The sequence below is a fragment of the Nelusetta ayraudi genome, unplaced genomic scaffold, assembly GCF_046127955.1.
Source record: "Nelusetta ayraudi isolate G7.1 ecotype Tasmania unplaced genomic scaffold, CSIRO-AGI_Nayr_v1 ptg000001l, whole genome shotgun sequence".
NCBI lineage: Eukaryota > Metazoa > Chordata > Actinopteri > Tetraodontiformes > Monacanthidae > Nelusetta > Nelusetta ayraudi.
The window spans coordinates 877,248-902,383 of NW_027466051.1; the positions used below are offsets into that span (position 1 = coordinate 877,248).

Here is a 25,136-nt window from a genome sequence, read left to right on the forward strand (position 1 = left end):
TCTCCTTTGAAAAAAACAAAAGAAAACAACACAAAAAAAACGAGGGCGGGGGTTAAATTTTCAGTCATCAGTCTATATACAGGGAGTGACAACACACACACACACACAGCAAGTCTCGGCACGTCACGAGAGTCCTTGTTATCCTGGAAACATCCACATTAGACGTGTGGCAGCCCTTGTGACGCCGACAGCCAATCAGATGATTTGTAGGCAACGGCAGTGGCGGCTGTGGTGATCTTCAGGAACGATTCGCCGCCTGTGCCTCGTCTGTCTGATCCTGTTTGCTGCAGGCGTGACGCACGATGACGATCTGAAATATTAATGCACTCGTTTTTCTCTCGCACGAGCGCGCACACACACACACGCAGACACGCACACACACGGTCGGAGACTGCGTGTGTGCGTGAGCCCGTGCGTGCCCGAGCGTAATCCGCTGATCGACGTAGACTCGCATTTTCCCATTATTGTGAAATATTTTATCCGTCTCCCAGACGCCTTGCGCACATTGTGTTGCATATTCCTCCCAATAAATGGCGGCATTATTCAGCGACGCCACCGCGGCGCCGCTCGCTCTGGAGATGGATGACTCCGCCTGCTCGCCGCCGCCGCCGCTGCCTTGGCCCTCTGCATCCATCTTCAAACGCTCAACAGTCGGCCCGACGTTTTCCGCGCAGAGGAGAGGAAGGGGAAGCGGAGGAGAAGCGACTTAGCGACTTAGCGATTAGCGTTGTTCGGGTAAAATTTGTTGTTACTGAACTCCGTTGTCCACTTTGGAATAGGAACTTTTGGAATAGGAAATTTGGAAAGGAGCAGACATGTTTTTCTTGTGGGGCAGTTAGCCACTCTAGCTAACCACTCTAGTTAGCCACTCGAGCTAACAGCGACACAGTTAGATTTGTTCCCGGCTCATGTCAGTGGGCAGGGCAACGTTAGCTGCGCGTCTTCTGTTCTTTTTTTGTGTGTTTATACTATTTGTTAGTTTGCATGGAGGCTGCTGTAGCATCTATGCTAACCTTTAGCCGCACACAACAGCCTTCACTTCTTTTACTCAAAGGAAGGTGTCTGACTGCTCCTCCTCCTTCGTGGAGCCGCCGGCTGCGGGAGCTCGTCTCCATGGACAAATCAGGTTCCCCCGGCTGAGCGATGCGTTCGCTGCTTGCCGGTCGATCCCTCGCTGCCACCGCCGCCAACGCTGAGCCTGTATTTATGCTTTTCAGATTGCGGCCGTTTAATCCAAAACTGGAGACTGGATTGCCAGTCTGCCTCGCTCACTCTCTCTCTCTCTCTCTCTCTCTCTCGCTGGCATCAATCGCCCATTGTCTTAACACGGCGTGTTAAGACATTGTCGTTTATCAGTCCAGTACCAACAGCAGCGGCTCCAGGCCGCAGCTCCGGCCACAGCTGCAACAGCAGCAGGAACAGCAGCAGCAGCAGCAGCTGTTAAAAGTAATGATCGATGCATTGACTCCCCTCACAATAATTACCTCATTGAGCCAGCAGGGTGTGTGTGTGTGTGTGTGTGTGTGTGTGTGTGGGCTCTTTGGTGGGTCCTGTCGCATTTCACAGTGTTAGTTCAGTTATTGGCCTCCAAGTCAGGGCAGACGGAAGAGGAGAAGATCAGACCAGTGGAGACGGATGGATGGACGGATGCATGGATGGATGGTGGGATGAATGATGAAGGGATGGTAAGAAAGGATGGGTGGATAAGAGGATGAAATGATGCACGGATAGATGGTTGGATAAATGGATGGATGGATGAATGATAGGTGGATGGTTTGAAGGGATTGAGGGATAAAGGAATGGATGGATGGATGAAAGGATGACAATGGATATTGCACTGATAAGTTGGGTAGATGAAAGGATGGATACATGAAAGGAGGAATGGTGGATGGATGGATGGATAGATGGATGCATAGATAGATGGGCGGATGATGAAAGAATGAATGGACAGTTGGATGGAAGGATGGAGGACGTTTCTGAGACAGCAGAGTCAATAATAAAACATTATTTTCCACAGACGGCAAGTTTCACTTCACCTTCATTTGTTTCATCCGTTGTGAAGGTCAACTTAAAACCGGTGATGATGATTGAGTTAATGCATTTTTACACAAGCTGAAGAACTGGTTAATTAGTATTATTATTATTATTTTTATTATTTTTATTTATTTTTTATTTAGCTGGTAAAAAATACAGAAAAACACAAACAAACAAACAAACAAACAAACAAACAAACACCCAGGTTTGTTTTACACGAGCAGGATGACGGACATAGAATCTCCCTAACCTAAACTAACCTAAACTAATTACCACTCGATGCCAGCTGAGGCCTGTGTGTGTGTGTGTGTGTGTGTGTGTGTGTGTGTGTCACTCTTGTGCTGACAGGTGGGGTGAGAGGGTGCGGGGGGGTTGGGGTCAGAGTTGGGTTCCTCTCTGTCAGTGGGGCAGTTTCGACGTGACACCTGATGGCTGTCTGGCGTACGTGCGCACGTGTGTGTGTGTGTGTGTGTGTGCGTGCGCGTGTGTGTTTGTGTGTGTGTGTGTGTGCGCGTGTGACGGCTGCTGTCACGCGGCCGCCTCCCCTGCTCTGATCCCCACTAACCCTCCGTCAAACAACATGCCACTGTAACAGCCGACGCATCAATCTCACACGTCTGCAGGCGTTTGTATGTGTTTTTTTTGTTGCTGTTGTGGTTGTTGTGGTTGTTGTGGTTGTTGTTGTTGTTGTTCCAACTCGGTTGTTTCTGTCTTCTGCCTCGTCTCAGTTCTGGTTCTAGTTCAGCTATTTTGGTTGGTCATCTTCTAGGAGCCCCACCAAGCTCCTCCTCAGGGTGAACATGGCCACATTTCTTTAAACACACACACACACACACACACACACACACACACACACACATGTGGGCATCAGAGATTAACATTGCAACTCTTTGCTTATTACTATTAACTGTGTGCGTGTGTGTGTGTGTGTGAGCGAGAGAGTGTGAGTGTGAGTGTCTGTGTGCATTTGAGTGAGTGTGTGTGCATGGGTGAAGGTCATTAGCTTTTCTTGTTGTGCACGCACCGAGCATGCTCCTTGCTAGCGTCCTGTACTGCATTATGTTTTCACACAGTTTATGCATCCTAGTTTGTGTGTGTGTGTGTGTGTGTGTGTGTGCGCGCGCAAGTGTGTGTCCAGTGTATGTGTGTGTTACTCAAGGGCAGCGTGGGTTTTTGTATGCTACTTTAAATGACGAAGCAGGTGACTCCTCCCTTCTCCCCGTCACAATGCTAAGCTAATGGCTACTTAGCGATTGCGCTACCTTTGCGTTATGCTAAGTCTGATGAAGAAGAAAATAAAGAAACACTGGGCCTGAAGTGAGAACTTGTTACGCTATTAAATGTGTGTGTGTGTGTGTCTGTTGGGTTAGGCCAACAGACACACACACACACACACGCACACACACGCGCCCACACAGACACAGACACAGTCATACACTTTTGGTGAGGGTGTCACCTGTTTCTGTGTGCTCTTCTGCCCTTCTTCTTCTTCTTCTTCTTCTTTTTTTTTTTCCAGCCTCTCTTCCCCCGCTACAATCGTCTTTCCAACACAGAGTCACTGTTGTGTCGTGTTGTGTTGTTTTGTTTTGTTTTGTTTTGTGTTGCCGCCGCCGCCGCTGTTGTTGTCGTCGTCTTCGGATCTTGACCCAAAAAAAAAAAAAAAAAAAAGATGTTAAAAAAAAAAAAAAAAAAAAAAAAAAATCCACACTTTCAGCAGAGCGCTTCTAATTTTTGGCTCCTCCTTTTTCCTTTTTTTTTTTCTTTTTTTTTAAGTCCTCACCCCCGCAATTTTCTTGCGCCGTAACTTTAGATCTTTCTTTTCTTTCTTCCCCCCTCCCCCCGAATTAAACAAACAAACAAACAAACAAACAAAGGAAGAGAAGGGCTGTGGTGGTGGTGGCGACTGCTGACGTTGACTTTCTTGTCTTTTGAGCATCTTTTCGCAGCTGTGTGTGTTTTCTTGATCACCCTGTTTTCCTCCATCTTCTCCTTCTTGGTCCTGTAGGTCCCCTTTCAAAGAAACACACTGATGATTTAGCTGATAGTGACCGCACCGATGACCAAGGTATTTTTTCTACCCCCCCGCTCCCCACCCCCAACCTCCCCGATCCCCCTCACTCTACTCCGCTCTACTCACCCAACCCCCCCTCCCCCACCCCCTCCTCCCACCTCCTCCCACCTCCTCCCTCCGACGCCAAACTGATTTGCATGAAGTGGAGAAAAAAAAAAGAAAGAAAGAAAAAAAAAACACTTCCGATTTTTCTCTTCTTTGATTTTCTTGCATTTCTTGTCCTTTTTTTCGAGAGTGATGGACCTTTTCTTTTTTTTGCTCTTTGCTCTTTTTTGGGCTGGATGTGTTTCGTCCTCCTCAGCTTTGGTGTCTCAACTCTCCATGTCCTCCACCATCTCCTGGTAGCTTCAGTGCCTCCGTGACCACAGATCTGTTGCCTCCTCCTCCTCTTCCTCCTCTTCCTCCTCTTCTTCCTTTGTCTCTTCCTTCCTTCCTTCCTTTCTTTCTTTCTTTCTTTCTTTCTTTCTTTCTTTCTCCCTTTCTTTTCTCTCTTGCATCCCACCCAGCAGATCCAGTGACTATTAACCCCTTCAGCCGAGTGTCGACGCATCGCTGCATGCTTTGGTTTCATTTGATTCTCTTTATCCTTTGTTTTTCTTTTTTCCTTTCTCTTTAAACGTCCCATTGATCGGAATTGTACCTCTTTATTTTGTCGTTGATTTGGTTCTTTTTTTTTTTTTTCCCCGGGTGTCGAGCAAACTGGCTTCCACCTTTACTAACCAAACGCTTCACACTTCTTGGCGTCAAACCAACAACCTTTGTTACACGACCGGGAGGCCGAGAGCAGGGAGGGCTTGGAAAGGAAAGGAAAGAAACACGCACACACACACAAAGACAAGAACTAATCACCCCAGCCGTGGCTGTGTTTGCCGCCGCTGCATGGCTTGTTAGCTCGTTAGCTCTCCTAGCATGGAGCTGCGGCCACTTGGCCGCACAGCAGCGCCTGAAGCTAACTTCCTGCTTCCTGCAGCTGCTGCCGCGGCTGCAGTTGTTTTCATGAAGCTCCAGGAGGAAACTGAGGCGACAGCATTTTGCAGCAGAGCTGTGATGAAACCACAGAGCAGCACATGGTCGCCGCTGAGAACGTTTTTTCTACAGCAGACTGAAAATTGTTTTACATTTTTTCAGATCAATACGAGATGAAATAGAAAACAGCAGAACAAAAAAAAAAAGAATGAAAAAGGTTTGGAAAGCCGGTGATAAGCGACTCAGAGTCACGGACAAAATGGAACCGGGAACTTTGAAGAATCAAGGCATTTCAACGACTCGAGCTGTGATTTATTATTGGTTTTCTAGATCTCTGTGAAAGTCGTCTGTCGGCTTGAGCCTCCGCACAAACAAAATCTCTATAGACAAAAGCCAAATCTGACTGCACTGAACTGAAGCAGATGCAATTCTAAATTCTAAAAGAAAGCAAAATAATTCATGGAAAAGAAACTTCAAAGTTAAAAATAATAACAATGGCCGGATGGCGGTGGCGGTAGTTGAGAAGAAGAAGAAGAAGAAGAAGAAGAAGAAGAAGAAGAAGAAGAAGAAGCATAAGAAAAGCACTCTCCTGCTGATGTTTAACGAGGACCGTCCTGATGGGGAGCCCCGCCCCCCAACCCTTCCCACCCCACACTCCCCGCCTCGGCCAATCACGGCTCTCGATGCAGAGTCCTAGAAAAGGGGCGACAAAAAAGGGCACATTAGGAGGAAAAACATCCTGGATGAAAGCGGAGAGACGGACAGACAGACGGATGGACGGACGGAGTGACAGGTGGTGGCTGTAGGCGGCACCCGAGCAGCTCCAGCGGCAGCAGCGGCGGCAGCAGCAGCCTAATAAGGCGCCTCGGTTGCATAATGTGACGGCGTGAGCAGCAATTACATCCAAATCAGCTGCCGCCTCCCTTTGATCTCAGCCATCACGCCGCTGCTGCTTTTCTCTTACTTACTTTATTTATTTTGCAGGGAGCACACACACACACACACTCACTCACTCACACACACGCGTGGGACAAGATTAGAGGACGAGGCTCACGGATCTCCACGGCAGAGTCCCGGCAGGCTTCGAGCTTCGCAGCAACAACTAATCCACTTTAATAGAGAGGGGAATGTGAGGAACGGGTAACACACACATACACACACACACACGGACACACACACGTGTCAACACACACACGCTCATTCGTGTGGTCCCATCATTCTGGGGAACCTCTGTGATCTTTCCTCCTCGTCCTAGACACTCGTCACTTTACAGGTCGTGAAGAAGCTGCTGTTTCGGAGGTCGGGCTGCAAACAGGAAGTGGAGATGCAAAAGAAGAAGTCCTCCCCAAGAGAGGCCGGATTGCTTATTTTTCTTCCTCCTCAGAAGGCCCCAAGTGGTGGAGATAACGCACAGCAGAAGCCCTGAGGTGTTAATCCTCCTGGAGGAATGAAAGGAGGGATGACACCCAAAGGAGAGGATGAGAAGATGTAGGGATGATAAAAGAGTGACGTCACTGAACCATACTAGGAACCAGTTTAACTCCCAGTATGAGAACAGAGAGGAAAAAAAATCCATCATCATCTATCTATCATGGTCCATCCGTCATCATCCTCCATCCATCATCATCATCGATCATCACCATCATTATCATCCATCCATCATCATCATCATCCATCCATCATCATCATCATCCATCCGTCATCGTCCTCCAACCATCATCATCCTCCATCCATCATCATCATCCATCCGTCATCGTCCTCCAACCATCATCATCCTCCATCCATCATCATCATCCATCCGTCATCGTCCTCCAACCATCATCATCCTCCATCCATCATCATCATCGATCATCACCATCATTATCATCCATCCATCATCCTCATCCATCCATCATCATCATCATCATCATCATCATCATCCATCCATCCATGCATCAATTTATGATATATACATCATCATCATCATCATCATCATCATCATCATCATCCATCCATCCATTTATCATCATCATCCATCCATCCATGCATCATCTATCATCATCATCATCATCATCATCATCATCATCATCATCCATCCATCCATGCATTATCTTTCATCCATCATCATCATCATCATCCATCCATGCATCATCTATCATCCATCATCTATCATCCATCCATGCATTATCTATCATCATCATCATCATCATCATCCATCCATCATCATCCATCCATCCATCCATGCATTATCTATCATCATCATCATCATCATCATCATCATCCATCCATGTATCATCTATCATCCATCATCATCATCATCATCATCATCATCATCATCATCCATCCATCATCATCATCATCATCATCATCATCATCATCATCCATCCATCCATCATCATCTATCATCCATGTATCATCTATCATCCATCATCATCATCATCCATCCATCCATCCATCCATCCATCCATCCATCATGATCCATCTATGTCTAAAGCTCCTGGTCCACTCCCTCCATTGGCTATCTTGACCCACTTGGCACCCCCTGCTGGTGGCCTTGCTCTTCTGTGTGTGATTGAAGCGACCGGACTCACCTGGGAGCCAAGAGAGCAGCGTTACATCAGAAGATCACATGGTCCGTGGTCATGTGACCATCGTGACTCGTTGGACACACATTTCAAACAGTGAGTTGGTGAGATTGAGAAGAAGAAGATGAACCCCTCCTGTGTGAAGAAGCCTGGACGCGGCCGACAGGAGGGAGGCTGCGCTCGCTGCAGCAGCCTGCAGGCGTCTCTCAGGGTTCGCCGGGAGAAACTCCAAAGAATCTGAATCTCTTTGATGGCAACTTCATCCCCGTCTGGAGCCTGTGAGCTCCCCGCAGGCTGGAGAGGAGCCGAGCCGAGCCGAGCCGAGCTGAACAGAGCCACACTCAACCAGGGCGAGCGCTGAGCCGAGACTGGCCGAGTCAAACTGAACTGACGCTAGTAGAAGTGAGCCACGAGGAACTGAACCAAACTCAACGGAGTCGAGCCGAGCCAAACCAAATCAGATTGAACTAACTGGGCCTAAAAGAAATGAGCTGAACTGAAGTGAGAACGAGCCAAATAGAACTGATTTTAACTGGGCCGAACTATGCCAAGCAGAACTGAGCCTAAAAGGAACTAAACTGAACAGTAAAATCGAGCAAAGCGAAATCAAACCAAACTGAGCTGAACTGAGCAAAGTTTCGTCGGTTCGAGTCGAGCGGAACTGAGCTGAACCGAGCTGAACCAAATTGAACCGAGCAGAGCCAAACCGAGCCAACAAATTCTGCTCAAAAATTCAAGCAAATTCAACTAGAACCCAAATGAATTGAATTGAGCTGGACGGAACCGAACAGCTGATAAAGCACGGAGAGCCCAGGGGAGCTCCCACAGGAGCCGAACACTGTTGACTCATCTTAGTGAAAACATGAATTTTCAAGCTGCTGCTCAACAACAAATGGTCGGCAGGAAGAATCAGTGTCACTTCATCGACAATACATTGATGAGTGCAGCTCCGCTGATCAAGGCGGCAGGGGCCGCGGTGGGTGGAGCCAGTCCAGTCCCGGCGCTGGGAGGGCTGTGACGGACGGTCGGTTTCACAAACTGCCGACCTCCTTGCGAGTCGTTTTTTTAGTCAATATCAGTGAATCTATCAGGCGGCTCAAACAATGCTAACCTTGCTTTTAGCACCAACCTTCAGCGCTGAATGAGCGAGAGGCAGCCTGGAGAGAGAGGTGGCGGGAGGGGGGGGCAGATCCTGAAAGAAGGGCGCGCAGCGGTTAAATGCGGCCGCAATCTGCGCCACAGATGCGGGGATCCACAAAGGTTTTTGCGCTAATGACATGCAGGCGCAAACACGCCCACAAATGCGGCACCTGAAACAGGTGCGAATGTTGCGGTCTGGCAACCTGAGAGCAGTTTGCGCCAAAGGTTGTTGGTGAGTGCGTGTGCTTGACAGCGAAACTTTTCAGGCTTTTCAGAGAGGAAAGTTTCACTCAGAAGCCAGAAACACTCTGACAGACAGAAGCTGCGCCTGGTTTTGGCTTTGCGGTGTTTGCGTCTGTCAAAGTGCGCGCGGACACGAGCGCAATCTCTTTCTGGATCTGCCGCTGTTTGAACGAGGCATATTTGCATAGAAGGGGGCGTGTCATTTTGCGCGTAATGACTCATTTAAATACATTCAAATGAGGCTGGCGCAGCCCTGCCGCTACCTGCGCCTCGGCGCATTTTGCCCAGAGTCGCTTATGACGTGGCTTATCTGAACGGCTCCAGCAGAAAAATAGAATAGAACAGTTTATTAATCCAACATTCGGGAAGTTTGCAGAATTACACAAAAAAATAAAGAAAGAAAGAAATAAAGAAATAAAAATAACCACCAGTAGGGGTCAGTAGAAATTGGTCACCAGTAACGGTGGCAAATTGAACCAATCGAACAAACCGTCCAATCGTCTGGCGTTTGTCATTCACCACCGTGAATTAACTGACGGCCCCGCTGCAGTTCCAGCAGTGGCGACGTCGTTAGCATTGCTAACGCTTCAGCGTTTTTTCTTTTTTCTTTTTTTCCTCTCTTCCCTCCGAGGCGCCGGTCGTCCTCTCAGCAGCTTCCCACTGGAGAGCTTTTGAAAACACTCCCACACCTTTGCTACCTTTTTATTCCACAAATGATATAGCGCCCCTTCCTCTCGGTGGAGCGTCCGTCTCTCCATCCATCCACCCGTTCCTCAGCGATGGAGCATCAGTGGGGATAAACGCTGTGTGCACTGCCGCCGCTGTCGCCCATGGAGACGTTTAGGACGGTGAGATGAAACGGCCGCCGTTATCGCGGGAAGATGAAAGCCGGGGACCTTGTTTTTGAACACCGGGGGGACTCGAGCGGCCGTCGTCAGATCTCAAGTCCTGTCGGACCCCCCCCCCCACCACACACATCCCCCTCCGCTCCCCACTCCCAGCCCTATTAGCGGGCCGGTCAAGAGATAAAGCCGCGCTCCGCTGTGCTCTTTCGACTCGCTCATCGGGCTCATCAGACGAACGGGGAACCTTTAAACGTGGCTAATTTAGCGGCTAACCGCGGGTAAAGGGATGTAGAACCTTAAACAAGACCAATTTAGCAGCTACCAGCAGCAGGAGGGACGGAGAACCTTTAAATGCAGCTAGTTTAGAAACTAACGGTGGCTGGGGAACCTTTAAATGTGGCTTTTTTTGTAGCTACCACCAGCAGGAGCGACGGAGAACTTCTGAACATGGTCAAAGTCTGCTGCTGACAGTGACCGGAGGGGATGGAGAACCTTCAAATGCGGCCAATTTAGTGGCTAACAATGACTAGAGGGATGGAAAACCTCCAAATGCTGCTAATTTAGCGGCTAACAGTGTCTGGAGGTATGGAGAAACCTCAAATGTGGCTCGTTTTGCAGCTAAGAGTGGCTGTCGGCATGGAGAACCTTTAAATGTGGCCGTTCTAAGTCTGGAAACTGCATGTTTGCAATATGAAACATACTTTTTCAATCACTGAGACGTTGGCCAACTAATTAATTTCGACTTTCGGCTTAGCAAATTACCGAAAGACCTTTTCCAGAGTTTTCCACGTGTGTCCCGGCTCATCTAAATATGCCATCCATCATGGTTAAACTCCCCCTGCTGTCATTAAAGCCACAAAATCAGCTTTTCCTCATTCTCAACCCCCTCCAGCTAAACAACGGCCAAGCGCTAATCTGGAGCTCCGTGTCAAAGTTTCAATAAAGTGCTGCTATTTCTTTTCATTTATTTATTTTTTGATGAAACTGTCAAATCCCCCCATCCACATTCATCAGGCAGAGACAGTCTGGATGTATGCCAGTGCTCCCATCGGCGGTTGAAGGAAATTAAAAAAAAAAAAAAAATGCTCACGTTTTTTCACACCAATTTCATGAACATAAAAAAAAAATGTTAGCCAATTAGCTAGCAAGTAACCGCCTCGGCTGTCGTGTAGGCAAGGGAAAAAATGAGTGGTTTGACGCCTTCCTGCTAACTCCTCCTTCTCCATGTTTGAAAATAGATATGTATACAAGCACACAAACAAAAAACCATGAGAAAAAAAAGAAAACAAATTTAAAACAGCTCCCGAAAACTCCAATTAGATTCTTTAAAAAAAAAAGTGCATCTGTGCCTGCTGTCACATTCAGTGTGTGTGGACTCACCAGTGCCCCCTGCCTGCTTCCTGTCTCCGTCCCCGCAGACATTAGGGAGAGTGGGAGCCCCAAACCGGTGATGGTCTTCATCCACGGCGGCTCCTACATGGAGGGAACCGGCAACATGTTTGACGGCAGTATCCTGGCTAGCTACGGCAACGTGATCGTCATCACCGTCAACTACCGGCTGGGCGTCCTCGGTAGGATCCATTTCAATTATTTTTATTGTTATGATTATTATTTTTTTTTTATCACTTCCTTGCTTCCTTGTTTCCTTTTCCTTCCCTGATTGATCCGGGGTCAATGTTTTGTGAGCCTGGATTTGCTTTTTTGCCTTTGCCCTCTTGGCTAAGAAGGAGCTAGCTTAGCCTAGCTTGGTAACTGCAGGTGTGCAACTTTTGAAACTGTGATTGTTCTCTCCTGGGCTCGTTTTGACAACTTCCAATATGCTTTGCTTGGCCATGGTGCTGCTTAGCTCGATTTGATTGGTTCTGGTGGTTGATTCCCTGCTCCAGTGTGTTTCTGAGGCCTGTTGGTGAGTGTGTGTGAGAGAGAGCCGGCTACTAGCTAGAAAACGTCCTTTTGATCCATGCTAAAATGTTTTGCTTGGTAAACCTTGAACTGCTGTCCCACCGACGTGTTCCACATATTAATTTCCTGCTTTGGTCCCCCCGGCATCCTAAACGCCTTTAGCCTTTCGCTAGTTCCCCCTCTTGTTTTTTTTTTTTTTTTTTTAATACCCTTTGATCCATCACGGCAATAACTCCTTGGATCTTCCGCCCTCATTTTTCTTTTTTTTCATTTCCACCTCTGTGTTGCTGTTTTTCTCCCCCTCCCCCATCTACTGCATCTTATTTCTTCTCTTCTCATCAGTCTAATTCGTAATTTCTTTCCTCCTGCGCGCCGCCTCACCTCGGCAGCCAGGGGGCAGCTGTATATTGGCTCACGTGAGATTACGCTGTCAGTTGCCGGGGATGAATTTGCAGCGATTTCATTTCCACGTTGCTTTTGTCTTCCGAGTGGCTGGGTTTTTTTCTCCCTTTCTCTTTTCCTTCTTGTTCTTTTTTTTTTCTTTTCCTCCACCGGCTGTCTTCCTTATTAAACCGCGGCAAGATAAATATATAGGCTAATATCCGCCTTTCACTCACGAGTTTCTGTGTGTGTGTGTGTGTGTGTGTGTGTGTGTGTAGTGACAAACATGAATAAAAACAGCATGCAGGTTTTTTGTTGTTGTTAGTTGTCTTCTTTACGATTTACTCACTTTGCATACTTTGCTTAGGAAGCAGCCAGCATATAAAAAAAACCTTGTCCTTTCCATTGATAGTTTGGCAAACAATTCAGATTTATTTTTTTTTAATTTAAATTTTAATTGTTGATATATATAAATAGTTTTGTGACTTATCGAAGCTAATGCTAGCTAAGTCGTCTCACGGGGCAGCAGCTGTTAGCAGTGTTTGGAGCGTTATTGCAGCCTTTAAGCTAATGCTAATTCTGGTAGAGTTGCCCGCAGGTGGCTGGCGCTGGAGCAGACGTTGTCCCAATTGAATCGATCAACCGATTGGCAATGGCCCGGATTAAAAGCATATATTAAGCCATTGAACAAGTCGCTCAATATACCTCAGCAAGCGTTATTGCACAGGGGGGGGGGGGCTGGCCAGCACTGCAGTTTTGAAGATTTGATTTTAGCCTCTGCTGCCTCAGCTGATGCAGCGCCCCCTGCTGACGTCGTCATGCATCTTTCACAAACCCTGTATTCTTTGCAGTCTTTGAAAAGTCACTCCCTTAAAAGTTGTTCTGGTCAATCGGAGCGGACCAGTTGACCTCTAAATCGGAGCCGGAGGCATCGGCAAGCCGTTTAAAAAACAGAAATGCATTTTATAAAGTGTGTTGGTAGGGAATTAAACAGCTGGGAATGCGGCCGCTCCTGCCCTCCTCTGTCTCCCAGCAAAAAACAAACAAATAAATGGAGTAAATGAAACGACCGGCGGTGCTTTGGAAAGAACAATCATTTGTGGCGACACGTGCCGATGATGACGAGGCTTCCGCAGCATGAGGGAAGGATGGATAATGAGGCAGGGATTGTTTTTTTTCCTTCCTCGGAGGGGGGCGGGGGGGACTCTTCTCTCTGCGTCTGCAGAAATGGCGGCAAGGGGGGCGGAGTCGAGAGCGCCGGATAAACAATGAGCGGCGCCAAAAATACTTCAGACGGACTTTAATTAACCAAGTTTGGTTCTTTCTTTTCTTTTCTTTTTTTTTTTGGAGGAGTTGGAGCGCAAGGAAGGAGGGAGGGAGGAGGCCTTCTTGTAGCTTTGTGTGTGTGTGTGTGTGTGTGTGTGTGTGTGTGTGTGTGTGTGTGTGTGTGTGTGTGAGAGAGAGAGAGAGAGAGACACTCGCAGTTGTCAGAAGTGCAATAAGCCCCCCAGATGCATTTTTACGGACGTCTCTTTCATCCGGGACGAAGCTCTGAGAGTCTGTTACTCAAACACTAACAGCAGCTCGTACTCGGGTACCACTCGCTGCGGTACCAACAGTCATGAGCACAACTTCAGTTCCGAAGTGGCTAACCACGCTAGCCAGAGCTAGCAGGAGCTGGCGGTTTCTTTTTGCTACGGTTGCAGCCAGACAAAGTTTTTCTTCCTCCGGATCTTACGATGGATTTGAAGCGGCGGCAGCGAACACCTGGTGGCGCCACGCACGGTCGGCAGCGAACACCTGGTGGCACCACGCACGGTCGGCAGATCACACTTTCGCGACTCGTCATCTTCTTCTCTCTTCTGCTCTGAAGAGTCTTTGCCACCAAGTCTCACTGAACCAGGTCTCATTGAACCAAGTCTCACTGAACCAGGTCTCACTGAACCAGGTCTCATTGAACCAGGTCTCATTGAACCAGGTCTCACTGAACCAGGTCTCACTGAACCAGGTCTCATTGAACCAGGTCTCATTGAACCAAGTCTCACTGAACCAGGTCTCACTGAACCAGGTCTCATTGAACCAGGTCTCATTGAACCAGGTCTCACTGAACCAAGTCTCACTGAACCAGGTCTCATTGAATCAAGTCTCACTGAACCAGGTCTCACTGAACCAAGTCTCACTGAACCAAGTCTCACTGAACCAGGTCTCATTGAACCAGGTCTCACTGAACCAGGTCTCATTGAACCAGGTCTCACTGAACCAAGTCTCACTGAACCAGGTCTCACTGAATCAAGTCTCACTGAACCAGGTCTCACTGAACCAAGTCTCACTGAACCAAGTCTCAGAGTATCTTGATTGATTTGTTAATTGTTTGATCCTTTAATGACCACATTGAATCTCTTTGAACTGAGTCCCTTTAAACCGAGTCTAACAAAACTGAATATCTGAGTCAGTGGAATCATTCCCTCTTCTTCTTCTGAGCCCCCTCATATTTGCATTAAGCATCTCCGACAGGAGCAAACTCACAGCAGTAAAGTTTTTTTCTTTTCTTTTTTTTAACAACAAGCTCGGAAAATGAATAAAAGTTAAAAAATGAAAAAAATAAAGACACTAAAGGTGTCACTACATCACGCTCATGCGTGTGATGTTCTTCTCCTTGTTTTAACCAGTCGCGTCCAATCGAGCATGATTTTTTTTTTTCAAGTCCAAGTTCAAGTTCCACACAAAAACACAAGCTGTGAGTCGCGAGCGACGGAAGGCAGTTGTTGCCGTTTTTTGTTCGCCGCCACCGCCGCCGTGTCAGCGCTAGAAAGAGATTGTGTGGCTGAAAAGATCCCTTATTGTGTTGCCTTCTGGCTTCTGGCTTCATTCCAACACACCTCCAATAATCCTTTGAAAAGGACAAACTCTTCTTCTTCTTCTTCTCCCTGCCTCTCTCGCTCTCTCTCTCTCTCTCCCGTCCTCTTGCCCATCAACAGAGGAGAGAGAGTCAGAACATCCCGTTGTTGCGAATCAGTTTTTTTCCCTCTTAACAAATTTAAGAGCACATTTTTTCCAATGCAGACACACACACAGACACACACACAGACAGACACACACACACACACATTCTCAAAAGCTGGCTGTAGAGGGGATGTTCCCGCTTTTTGATTTCTCCTCCAAGGTCCTGACTTCCTAACCCAGGAAGTCAGGAGGTCAGGAGGTCAGCAGGGATGACATCACTTCCTGTGCTAACCGATGTTCCTCACTTCAGAGCTCTGTTGCTGATCAAGTTGCTGTGTGTGTGTGTGTGTGTGTGTGTGTGTGTGTGTGTGTGTGTGTGCGAGTGCATAGCGCTGCGTCCCGAGTTTCTCTTGATGTCGGAATGAAGGTGGATGAGTGCAGTTAGCACTGCTACCCAGCGATTAGCTGGAGCCCAGTGCCAGCCAGGTGATGGCCACGCAGCGAGCGGCGACTCAGGCCGAACCGCAGATCTGAAGAGTGACGTGGTTGTTTTTGTGTTTGTGACGCCGCTCTCCAGCCACGGCCGCTTGCCTGTGCTTATTTATTTATTTATTTTATTTTTATTTTTTTCTCAGTAGCACACACACACACACACACACACACACCCATGACGCTTCTCTTCCTGGAATGAGTCAAGGCTCCAAACCCCTGTGCTCCCTGCAGCCAATCACACCCCTGTCTGGGCGTTTCCTCCCCTTCTGCTTTTAGTAGCTCCACTGCTGAGGAGGCAGAACGCTCAGTCGCTCTCAGGGGTGAAATGTTTCAGTCAGCAGCTCAGCTGGTCCCACACACCTTCTCTTCTTGCCTCTGTCTGGATCTTCCGAAGGATCCGGTGACTACTTCCTGTCGACGCAGCTACCGCAGGAAGTGTCCCCATCATCACTGGGATGTGCAGAAGAAGTAAAGGAGAGTCTACAGCTGCCTCAATGTAGGAGGACCTTCACACCAAGGCCTGTCCTGGAGAAGAACACTCTGTTAGCCGCTTTAGTGGAGACCCTGGAGAAGACTGGACTCCAAGCTGCTCCTCCTGGTCACTGCTGTGCTGGAGCTGAAGATGTGCCCTGTGATGTCTGCACTGGGAGGAAACTGAAGGCTGTGACTCTCACCTCCAGCCTCATCGTGATGCTGTTCCCCTACAGAGACACAAGCTGGTGGAACCCACCCAGCAGCTCCAGGAGAACACCTGCCCTCATCACAATGAGGTGATGAAGATATTCTGCTGCACTGATCAGCGGATCATCTGTGGTTTATGCTGTGTGGATGGACATAATGGTCACGACACAGTGGCAGCAGCAGCAGAGAGGACTGGGAGGCAGAGAGAGCTGGAGGAGACCAGGCAGAAGATCCAGCAGAAGATCCAGCACACAGAGGAAGACCTGAAGGTGCTTCAGAAGGAGGTGGAGTCCATCAACGGCTCTGCTGATAAAGCAGTGAAGGACAGCGATGAGATCCTCACCTAGATGATCCGTCTGCTGGAGAAGAGACGCTCTGAGGTGCAGTAGCAGGTCAGATCCACACAGGGGGCAGCAGTGAGTGGAGTCAAAGAGCTTGAGAAGAAGCTGGAGCAGGAGATGACTGAGCTGAAGAGGAGAGACGGTGAGCTGGAGAAGATCTCACACACACTGGACCACAGCCAGTTTCTCCACAGGTTCTCCTCACTGCCAGCACTCAGTCCGTCTCCAGACTCCTCCAGCCTGGAGATCCGTCCTCTGAGATACTTTGAGGACGTAGCAGCAGCTGTGACCAAGCTGAGAGATAAAATACAACAAGTTCTGATGGAGACTGAGGCAAAGATCTTAATGACAGCGATAAACATTGATGTTGTACTGAATAAAACTGGACCCTGGAGCAGAGAGGACTTCCTCAGATATTCACATTAAATCACTTTGCATCCAAACACTGTAAACGCAGAGCTGCTATCATCTGAAGACAACAGAAAAGCGATAAAAGGGGAGTTCAGTCTTATTGTGATCATCCAGACAGATTCACTGACTGGCCTCAAGTCCTGAGCCGAGAAAGACTGACTGGATGATGTTACTGGGAGGTGGAGTGGAGAGGGTGGAGGGTTGATGGAGCAGTGGAACATCAGCGGAGAAGGAGAGTCAAGTGAAAGTGAATTTGGATGAAATGTCAAATCCTGCAGTTTAGATTTTTCCTCAGATGGATATAAGTTTCTTCACAACATCAAGGTCTCAGGTCCTCAGTCAGCGTTGATTGGATGTGAGACTCCGGTTCCTTTTACTGATGTTTACTGAACACCCAAGAACTTAAAGTTCTAACAAACCAAAAATAAAACATCAGCTTGTACAATCATTAGGAACATAGTGTTACTTTGCATTGAAGCTAATACAGATGAAGAAGATGTAAGCTAATGCTAACCACTTTAGCCTGCTTCTCAACCAACGGCAGAGTTATTTTGGATACTTCTTCCTGGCAATCCTCTCAGTCTTAGCTTGCTTGAACATAAACGTTTCTTCCCTCTTCAGACATTTAATAAAAATGTACAACAAACTGTACATAACAAACAATCAAAATTAGCTTAAGTTTAGAGAGGTAAAAGGCACTACTTTCAGCTTGAGAGTATCACAACAAAAGTCTGTACTTCAAAATAAAAGCACCTTGAACAGTTGCATTTACGATGAGGGTGTTATTTTCATCCATTTGTTCCATCTTCCTCTTTAGAAACGAAACATAAACTCTGGGTGTCGTGATTGACACATTCAGGTTTCCTTCAGTGCTCACACACACACACACACACACGTCTGTACAGGTGTGCGTGTGCGTGTGTTTACATAAGTATGTGATTCATCCCGTCAAAGACGAGCGACACGTCCTATTAATCGCTGATCCAATTCTCCGTCCAGGAGGCGTTCAGGTGCGGCAGGGAGATAACCGCACACACACTCACGCACACTCACAGAGGCCTCCTCCGTGCCACTGTCACATCTTGGCCAGGGTAATGCAACTTACAGGTGTTTTTCCTACAGCTCAAGCGGGTAAAGCAGCCAACGTCTGGCTGACCTCCAGGTGTCGAGGCTTACAGGTACAGTGAGCAGGAAGTAGACAGGCAGGTGTGACGGCGCCAGCTTCACTGGTGGATCAGAACGTTTATTTATTCATTCATTAATTTATTTCGTTTTTTTTTTCCCTCGTGATTTTTTTTTTTTTTTCTGAAGGAAATTGATTTAGCTGCTCGAGCCGCAGTGTGGAGCAGCTGCTGTGACGTCATTGATTCAGAGAGACAAGAGGACAACTGAGGAAATGAGGTGGAGGGCCAGTGGCTCCTCCAACTCCTCTTGCTCCTCCTTTTCTTCCTCCTCTTTTTCCTCCTCTTCCAGCTCTTCTTTCTCCACCTCCTCGACCTCCTTGTTTTCTCCCCTTCATCTTCTTCCCTCCTCAACTCCTCCTCCTCCAACTCTTTCTTCTGCTCTTCCTGTTCTCCTCTTCTTCGCAGTGCGGCGGCCTCGTCAACACCACGCTGTTGTCCCTTTGTTATTGGTGTAATGACTGCAGGTGTGGTGGGGCCAGTGGGGCGGAGGAGGTGGTGGAGCTACACCTGTTAGCATCACGCTCTGTGGCGTAGCAGCGGCAAACAGGTGGTCTGTCAGCAGCTGTGATATTTATGATCATAAGCGTGGAACGATTGAAACAATTGAACGATTGAAATTGCAATTAACAGATTAAAAAGCACTAAAAGGAAAAGTTTTAATTCCTTCTGATTTCCTTTGTCTGTCTCTGTTTCTCGATTTTAGCAACCGTAGGCCAAAAATGAAGAATTAAATTGACTTGACTTTGGCCCTCACCAGCTTATTATTAAGAGAAAACAACAACAACAACAACAACAACAACAACAATAAACAGCGTTTTTAGCCCTCTGTTTACTGCCTCCCACTGGAGCTGTTACTGCTCTGCAGTTCGGAGCTCCGCCTCTGACTTGACGTCCAAACGGCCAACAGATGTTTCAATAAGATTTTCTCATTTTCTGCGTCCGCATTACAAAACACTGCTTTTATGAGTTTTTTTTATTTTTTTTATTTTTTAACGATAATTTGTGCTTAATGTTCTTTGGGCGGTGAGGGACAAGTGGGCGGGGCCTCAGCTGCCTGTGGCGTCTGTGGTGGAACGTTTCACGGATCCGCTCGGTCTGTTATTCAGCCCTCCTCATCTCTGTCCCTTTTCCAAACACGTGGAAACTTGTGTGACAGAGCAGGAGGACGCTGTTTTCTGGAGATTTTGAAGTTTTCTTTTAAGGAAATGAGTCAGAGTCTGAGTTTAATAAGACGAGCAGAATATCGACGCCTCACTTCCTTCACTTCCTCAACTGTAGCTCCTCCTCTTCCCCTCAAATGAAGCTGATTGGTCCCAGCTGAAAGGAGGCGGACTGGAGCTTCTGCAGGATGGATGCGTCCGACTGAAGGCTGGAAATTCTAATTTTTATTTTTTTTGTTTTTTTGTTTTTCTCTGGTTGGAAAAATCTTCACATTCTGATGAATCATCTGGAATATTTCAGGTGCAGTTGGACGTTAATCTGGCTTTTACATGATGGTGGTTGGAGGGAGGGTTAGTGAGGGGGGCAGAGTGGAGACAGAGAGGCGTTAGATTTTTTTCACTCGATGCTGCATTGCTGCATCCTGACACTCGGCTTGGCCGCCCACCTCCCAGCTGCTGCCGCTCCGCTCGTGTTTGTTCAGACTCTTGGTTTATGTAATTCTAAATCCATTTTTTTCTCTCCGTCCCTCTCTCTATTCGGACTTAACTGTGAAATATTGTTTTCATTTGGTTCCCGGACAATAAACGGGGGGAATGTTTAAACAGCCAACTGGCTTTTTCCAATCCCACGTCCCGGCCGGAAGAATCCTCAAACTCTGAACGCAGTTTAATTTATTTATGTATTCGTTTATTTAGCCGGAGATGAAACGGAATCATCCGCATTCCAAAGAGACGGAGCCTAACACTTCTGTATTGTGCCACTTCCTGTCTGAGAGAAGTAAAAAACTCCCCATCGTCATCCCAACTCCTGGTGGGATGAAGTCCTGATGGAGGTTATGATGGAGGACGACCTGCTCAATTTCATTTTTTTTTTCAGAAAAGTTGTTGGATTATTGTGGAATTTCAAACATATTAGTTTTTTTTATTTATTTATTTTTTTCAAGGCCTGATGTTCTAACGTCATGTGACATATAGAGACGCACGGAATATTTGATGAAAAAGGGAACAAAAAATTTGACATTGACTTTGAGTGAACTTTCGATTATGTGTTTTCCCTCTGTGTGTGTGTGTGTGTGTGTGTGTGTGTGTGTGTGTGTGTGTGTGTGTGTTTTCAACTGTTGACAGCAGCAGATAGACACATACACACACACAGTCAACAAACGTTCAACAACATTGGCATTCCAAAAGAAAAAAGAAAACAAAAGATCCCTCCTGGCTCAGTCCCATTTCTCATTTTTCACCCTGTGGTCCTTGGCACTGAGTCACACAATGATTAAAATCTCCCCCTTTGCTAAATGGGACGCACCCCAATGCCCCACCTTCCGGTGACATCATCAGCAGCTTTTCCCCATAGCAGACTCTCACTTTCAGATGCTGAGTTTTTCATCTTAGCCCCCGACCCATAGCGCCACCCAGCTGCTGTGGGTGGAGTCTGCCAGCGTCCTTTTGTACTATGGTTCATGGATCGTAATGGTCCGCCCTTATAAAGCGCTCTTCTAGCACCTTCACTGTACCCCGAAGCGCTTTACAAAGGCCTCTCATTCACCCACTCACACACCAGTGGGTGGCTGCTGCCATGCAAGGCACTGCCAGCACCATTGGGAGCAATTTAGGGTGAAGTGTCTTTCCCAAGGACACCGCGATGGGCTCGGATGGAGCGGGATTAGAATCGTCAACCTTTCGGTCATTGGACAACCCGCCCTACCTCCTGAGCCACAGTCGCCCCACATATGACCTAATGTGAGATCGGGAGGGGGGAAAAAATAGGCAAATATATCAGACGCTGTCGTGCACGACTCGGCAGATTAAAAAAACAAACAACAAAAAAAACACATCGGCATTTCCGGCTAACGCAGCTTCCATTCGCTCCAGAACGGCTGGGAGCGGTTCTGTAGGTATTTATTTTCTTTCCCCCAACGTTAACACAAAATTGTACAAAATCAGCCAATGACATCACATCTTAGCCCGTCACCCCTCCTCTCAGTCTCCCCCTCCCCGGCTCTTTTCACTCCTAGTCAGGAGTGGAGTTGTAACTCTTATCTACTCGTCCGTCGCGTTTATGGGCGCATCCCACCGGAATGCGGCGCCGCTCGGCCCGCTTCTTTCCGCTAGGGTTATATGGGTTGGATGCTGGCTCGCCACGGCGGTGCACACATTTTATGAATTGATGCTACGAAAGATTTTGGTGTGACAGCCAACTGAAAACAGGCTGCTGTTGCCGCTGCTGCACCTCAGCTCTGGTCCACACGCAGCTATGACGATCAACCAAAACCAGAAAAAAACAAAAAACAAAAAAAAAACGTAATGTCATTGGATGTGCGACGTCCCCGGGCTGCCACACAGGAACGTCGACTCCGGGGTTCTCCGCCAGCCTGTGATTCACCCCCACCACATCCTCCTCCATCCTGGCCTCTGTCCTGCTCGTCATCGTCTCAGCGCCGCCCCCTGGGGTCGCTGTCACGCCATAACAGGATCCGTCGGCGTGGTGGGCGGAACCGGAAAAAATAATCATTTTGACAGGGAGACAAAAATAAAATAAAATGAGATACCGAAACCTTTTTCACTCCATCTTCTTCTTCTTCTTCTTCTTCTTCTTTACCGTCGTCAGCGCTTGTGTGGCGGTGATGTAGCAGCAGTGGCGCTGGCGTAATCCTGTTTCCTGGTTTAGCTCGCTCGCTAACAGACGGCGGTGCTCATGTTTGGCATTTGGAGATGCTAGTTCAGGGATGGGCAAACTTTTCGACTAGTGGGTCCACAATGGGGTCTAATATTTGAGGAGAAACAGATGGATAGAGTGATTTTGTAACCCACCTCATAGGAGGAAAAAATATATTGTTGGATATGTAGAAAACATGTGCTTGAAAGTCAATTGAAAATGAACTAAAGCAAAGTTACAAGAAAATATGTATCCATGAAGCCCCAGGGAGCTTTGTTGAAACGACTCTTAAAACACTGAAAAGACGGATGAAATGCAGCTACTTTATGACTTACTGACTATTAATATTGTTTCTCCAAGTTCGGTGGGCCAGATTAAACAGCTCAGTGGGCCGCATGTGGACCCCGGGCCACAGTTTGCCTATGCCTGTGCTAGTTGCTAGTTCATCGTCCGTCCGGCGACGACCCCCGTGCTCGCATTACACTGATTGAATTGATGATGTGGCACAAGAGTTGCGCCCCCTCTGACCCAATCACAGCCCCTCCCGCCACCCCACTAATCCCCCCCCCCCAAAGCGCCTACGATTGGACGGCCCCCGGTGATGGATGCCCCCCTCGGACCCTCGCACCGTTGGAGCTGAGTTACGGCAGCCCTCCGCCGTCTTTAAGAGCCGAGCCGGGGCTCGTTTTTCACCTGCGGACGGCAACGTTCCCGCCTTCATCACCTCCCAGGGGTCAGGCGGGGCCGCAATCAGAGACTTTTTCAGTCAGGGAGGTGGAGTGGGGGTGGCGGCAGCAGGTAGTAATTCTTTCTCTAGTCCATTTAAAATCGGGCAAAGCCTCTTTCAAAGCAGTGTCAGGATTCGTCCTGCGTGAATCATCCGGGAGAAACCCTTCTGGCTATGATGGGAGACGTGCTGAGGCGTTCATGGATATTTGGGACATTTGAGGGTGTTCATGCATGACTGGGATCGGGCCAAACAGGAAGCCTGTCCGACCTCGGTGGTCACTTCCATCCTAAACTTTGATATGAATTTTGTTCTTTATTTATTGTATTTTGTTCTTTATTTAATGCAATTCCTTCCTTATTTACTGAATTTTCTTCCATATTTACTGAATTTTCTTCCATATTTACTGAATTTTCCTTCCTTGTTTTCTCATTGAAGCCTCTTCTGTGCGCTTAAGTGCGTCAGAGACTTCCAGCGTGCGGAGACGGTGGAAGGACAGCACCCTCGCGCAGTCAGCTGGTCGCGAGTTGTCGTGTTGTTTGCATCCGTGCAAAAGTGTTTTTTGGGGCCGAGGTCTTTTCAAAGTGCGCCAGCGGCATCGGAGAGTCTGGCTGGAATGCTGGTAGCCAGAGGAAACTCTGGCTGCTTCCTCTGGAAGAAGGCCAAGAAGGACTTTCTAGTTTCATCTTTATACCACAGGGGGTGAAAAGACGATGTATACATACACACACACACACACACACACACACACACACACACACACGTTGTAGAAGCACAGATTTTACAAGACTCCTCCCGCTCCGTCTTCAGCGAGGTCGCGGGCCTCATCATTAACGGGGGCGGGGGCACGGGGGTTGGGGGGGCGGAGGCTCCTAATGCGCCGGCCGTGCGCCTGGTGTCAGAGTGAATTGCTGCCTGTGTGTTTTATATCGGCGGCGGCAGCGGCGTGCGGGGCAATAAGAGCGGTGAAGGGTAAGATGCCGGAGCCAAAGGGTGGAGGTGGGGGTGGGGATGCGGGGGAGGAAGCGGTTGCCTGGGGTGACGATGGGGGTCACGACCCCTTATGTCAATTTGGCCATTGGGAGCATATTGCAGAGTAAGAGGATTGGATTTTTATGGAGATGGATTTCATCTGGCGGAGTGCTGATCCGGACCCCCCGCCCCCCGCTCCCTTTCCCCTCCTTCCTCCTCCCTCTCCACCTCCTCCTCCTCTTCCTCTCTCTCCTCCTCTTCCTCTTTTCACCACATCCTCTGAAATCCATTTTTTTTTGTTTTTTTTTTAATTGAAGTGGTAAATGTGGTGAAGACGTCCCAACAAATGGGTTGGATGACGAGGTAATCAGATGAAGGCGTCTGACTGAATCAGACTGACCTTGACCTTGACCTCTTAACTGGTCCAGATCAGAACCTTCCAGTTCGGAACCTTAATCTTCTCCCCTTCACTCTGCTTGTTTGTGCCAAACAGGTGTGTGTGTGTGTGTGCGTGTGTGTGTGTGTGCGTGTGTGCGTGTGTGCGTGCGTGCGTGCGTGCGTGCGTGTGTGCGTGGCTGCCTGTGTTTTTACCAGCCAATCAGAGGCAACATGATCCTTCTTGATATTTTCCCAAATGCCAATTTGTCGCCTTCTAACTGTGTGTGTGTGTGTGTGTGTGTGTGTGTGTGTGTGTGTGTGTGTGAGTGTGTGTGTGTGTGTGATTCTGCCTGCCTGCCAGTGGGACTCAGCGGAGGTGACAACCAGGCTGTAATGAAGAGAAGCTCCGAGCTGGCTGCCGTTTATTTGGATTCTCTCGTCTCACTGAGGCCGTCAGACTCGATTGTACTTATGTGTCGTTTGAGTCGCTCAGATCTGCAGAACCATAAAAATAAATAAATAACATAGAATGGAAATAATAAAAAGCTTCCTCTGCAAAGGCCCTCTGCAGACTTGGCAGTTACGAGCGAGACAAAAACGGTCCAGTTTTCTTTAGGGTTTTAGGGGATTTTTATTTTTTTTGCATGTTTGCTGCATTTCACGTCATGTTCATCGACTCGTCTGGAGATGAAACCAGCCTCTTGGTTGCCAGCAGCAGCCGCCATCCCCTTTTTTGAACGACGGCTCCATCCGAGCGTGTTCGCTGTTTGGACGCTAACTGGATGGCTGTTAGTGGCTAATTGGCTGGTTTGAAGGGTGAATTATCACTGCTGAGGTTGAGTCAAAGCTGCCAAATTGTAAATAAAAATAAATGTGCTTTGATCCTACCATTATTATTATTATTATTATTATTAGTAGTAGTAGTAGGAGTAGGAGTAGTAATAGTTTTTTTTTAGGTTAAGTTGTGTTTAGGTGACAAATAAGACTGCTGGGACACAATATACAGAGAGTGAAAGGATTATTGTGTCACGCTTGTGTTTTCCCA

The 25,136-nt window shown here is 47.9% G+C and overlaps 1 protein-coding gene across 3 annotated transcripts in view; it reads left to right on the forward strand.

Moving 5' to 3' along the window:
• The window catches only part of nlgn1 (neuroligin 1), a 205,191-nt gene that overhangs the window by 84,419 nt on the left and 95,636 nt on the right, over nt 1–25,136 (forward strand). For 2 of the 3 annotated variants that reach the window (XM_076019772.1, XM_076019711.1), the window contains 2 exons: nt 4,040–4,099; nt 11,282–11,434. In XM_076019772.1, the coding sequence (XP_075875887.1) occupies nt 4,040–4,099; nt 11,282–11,434 (213 nt within the window). The remainder of the gene's footprint in view (nt 1–4,039; nt 4,100–11,281; nt 11,435–25,136) is intronic. The other variant, XM_076019833.1, reaches the window with a different exon arrangement.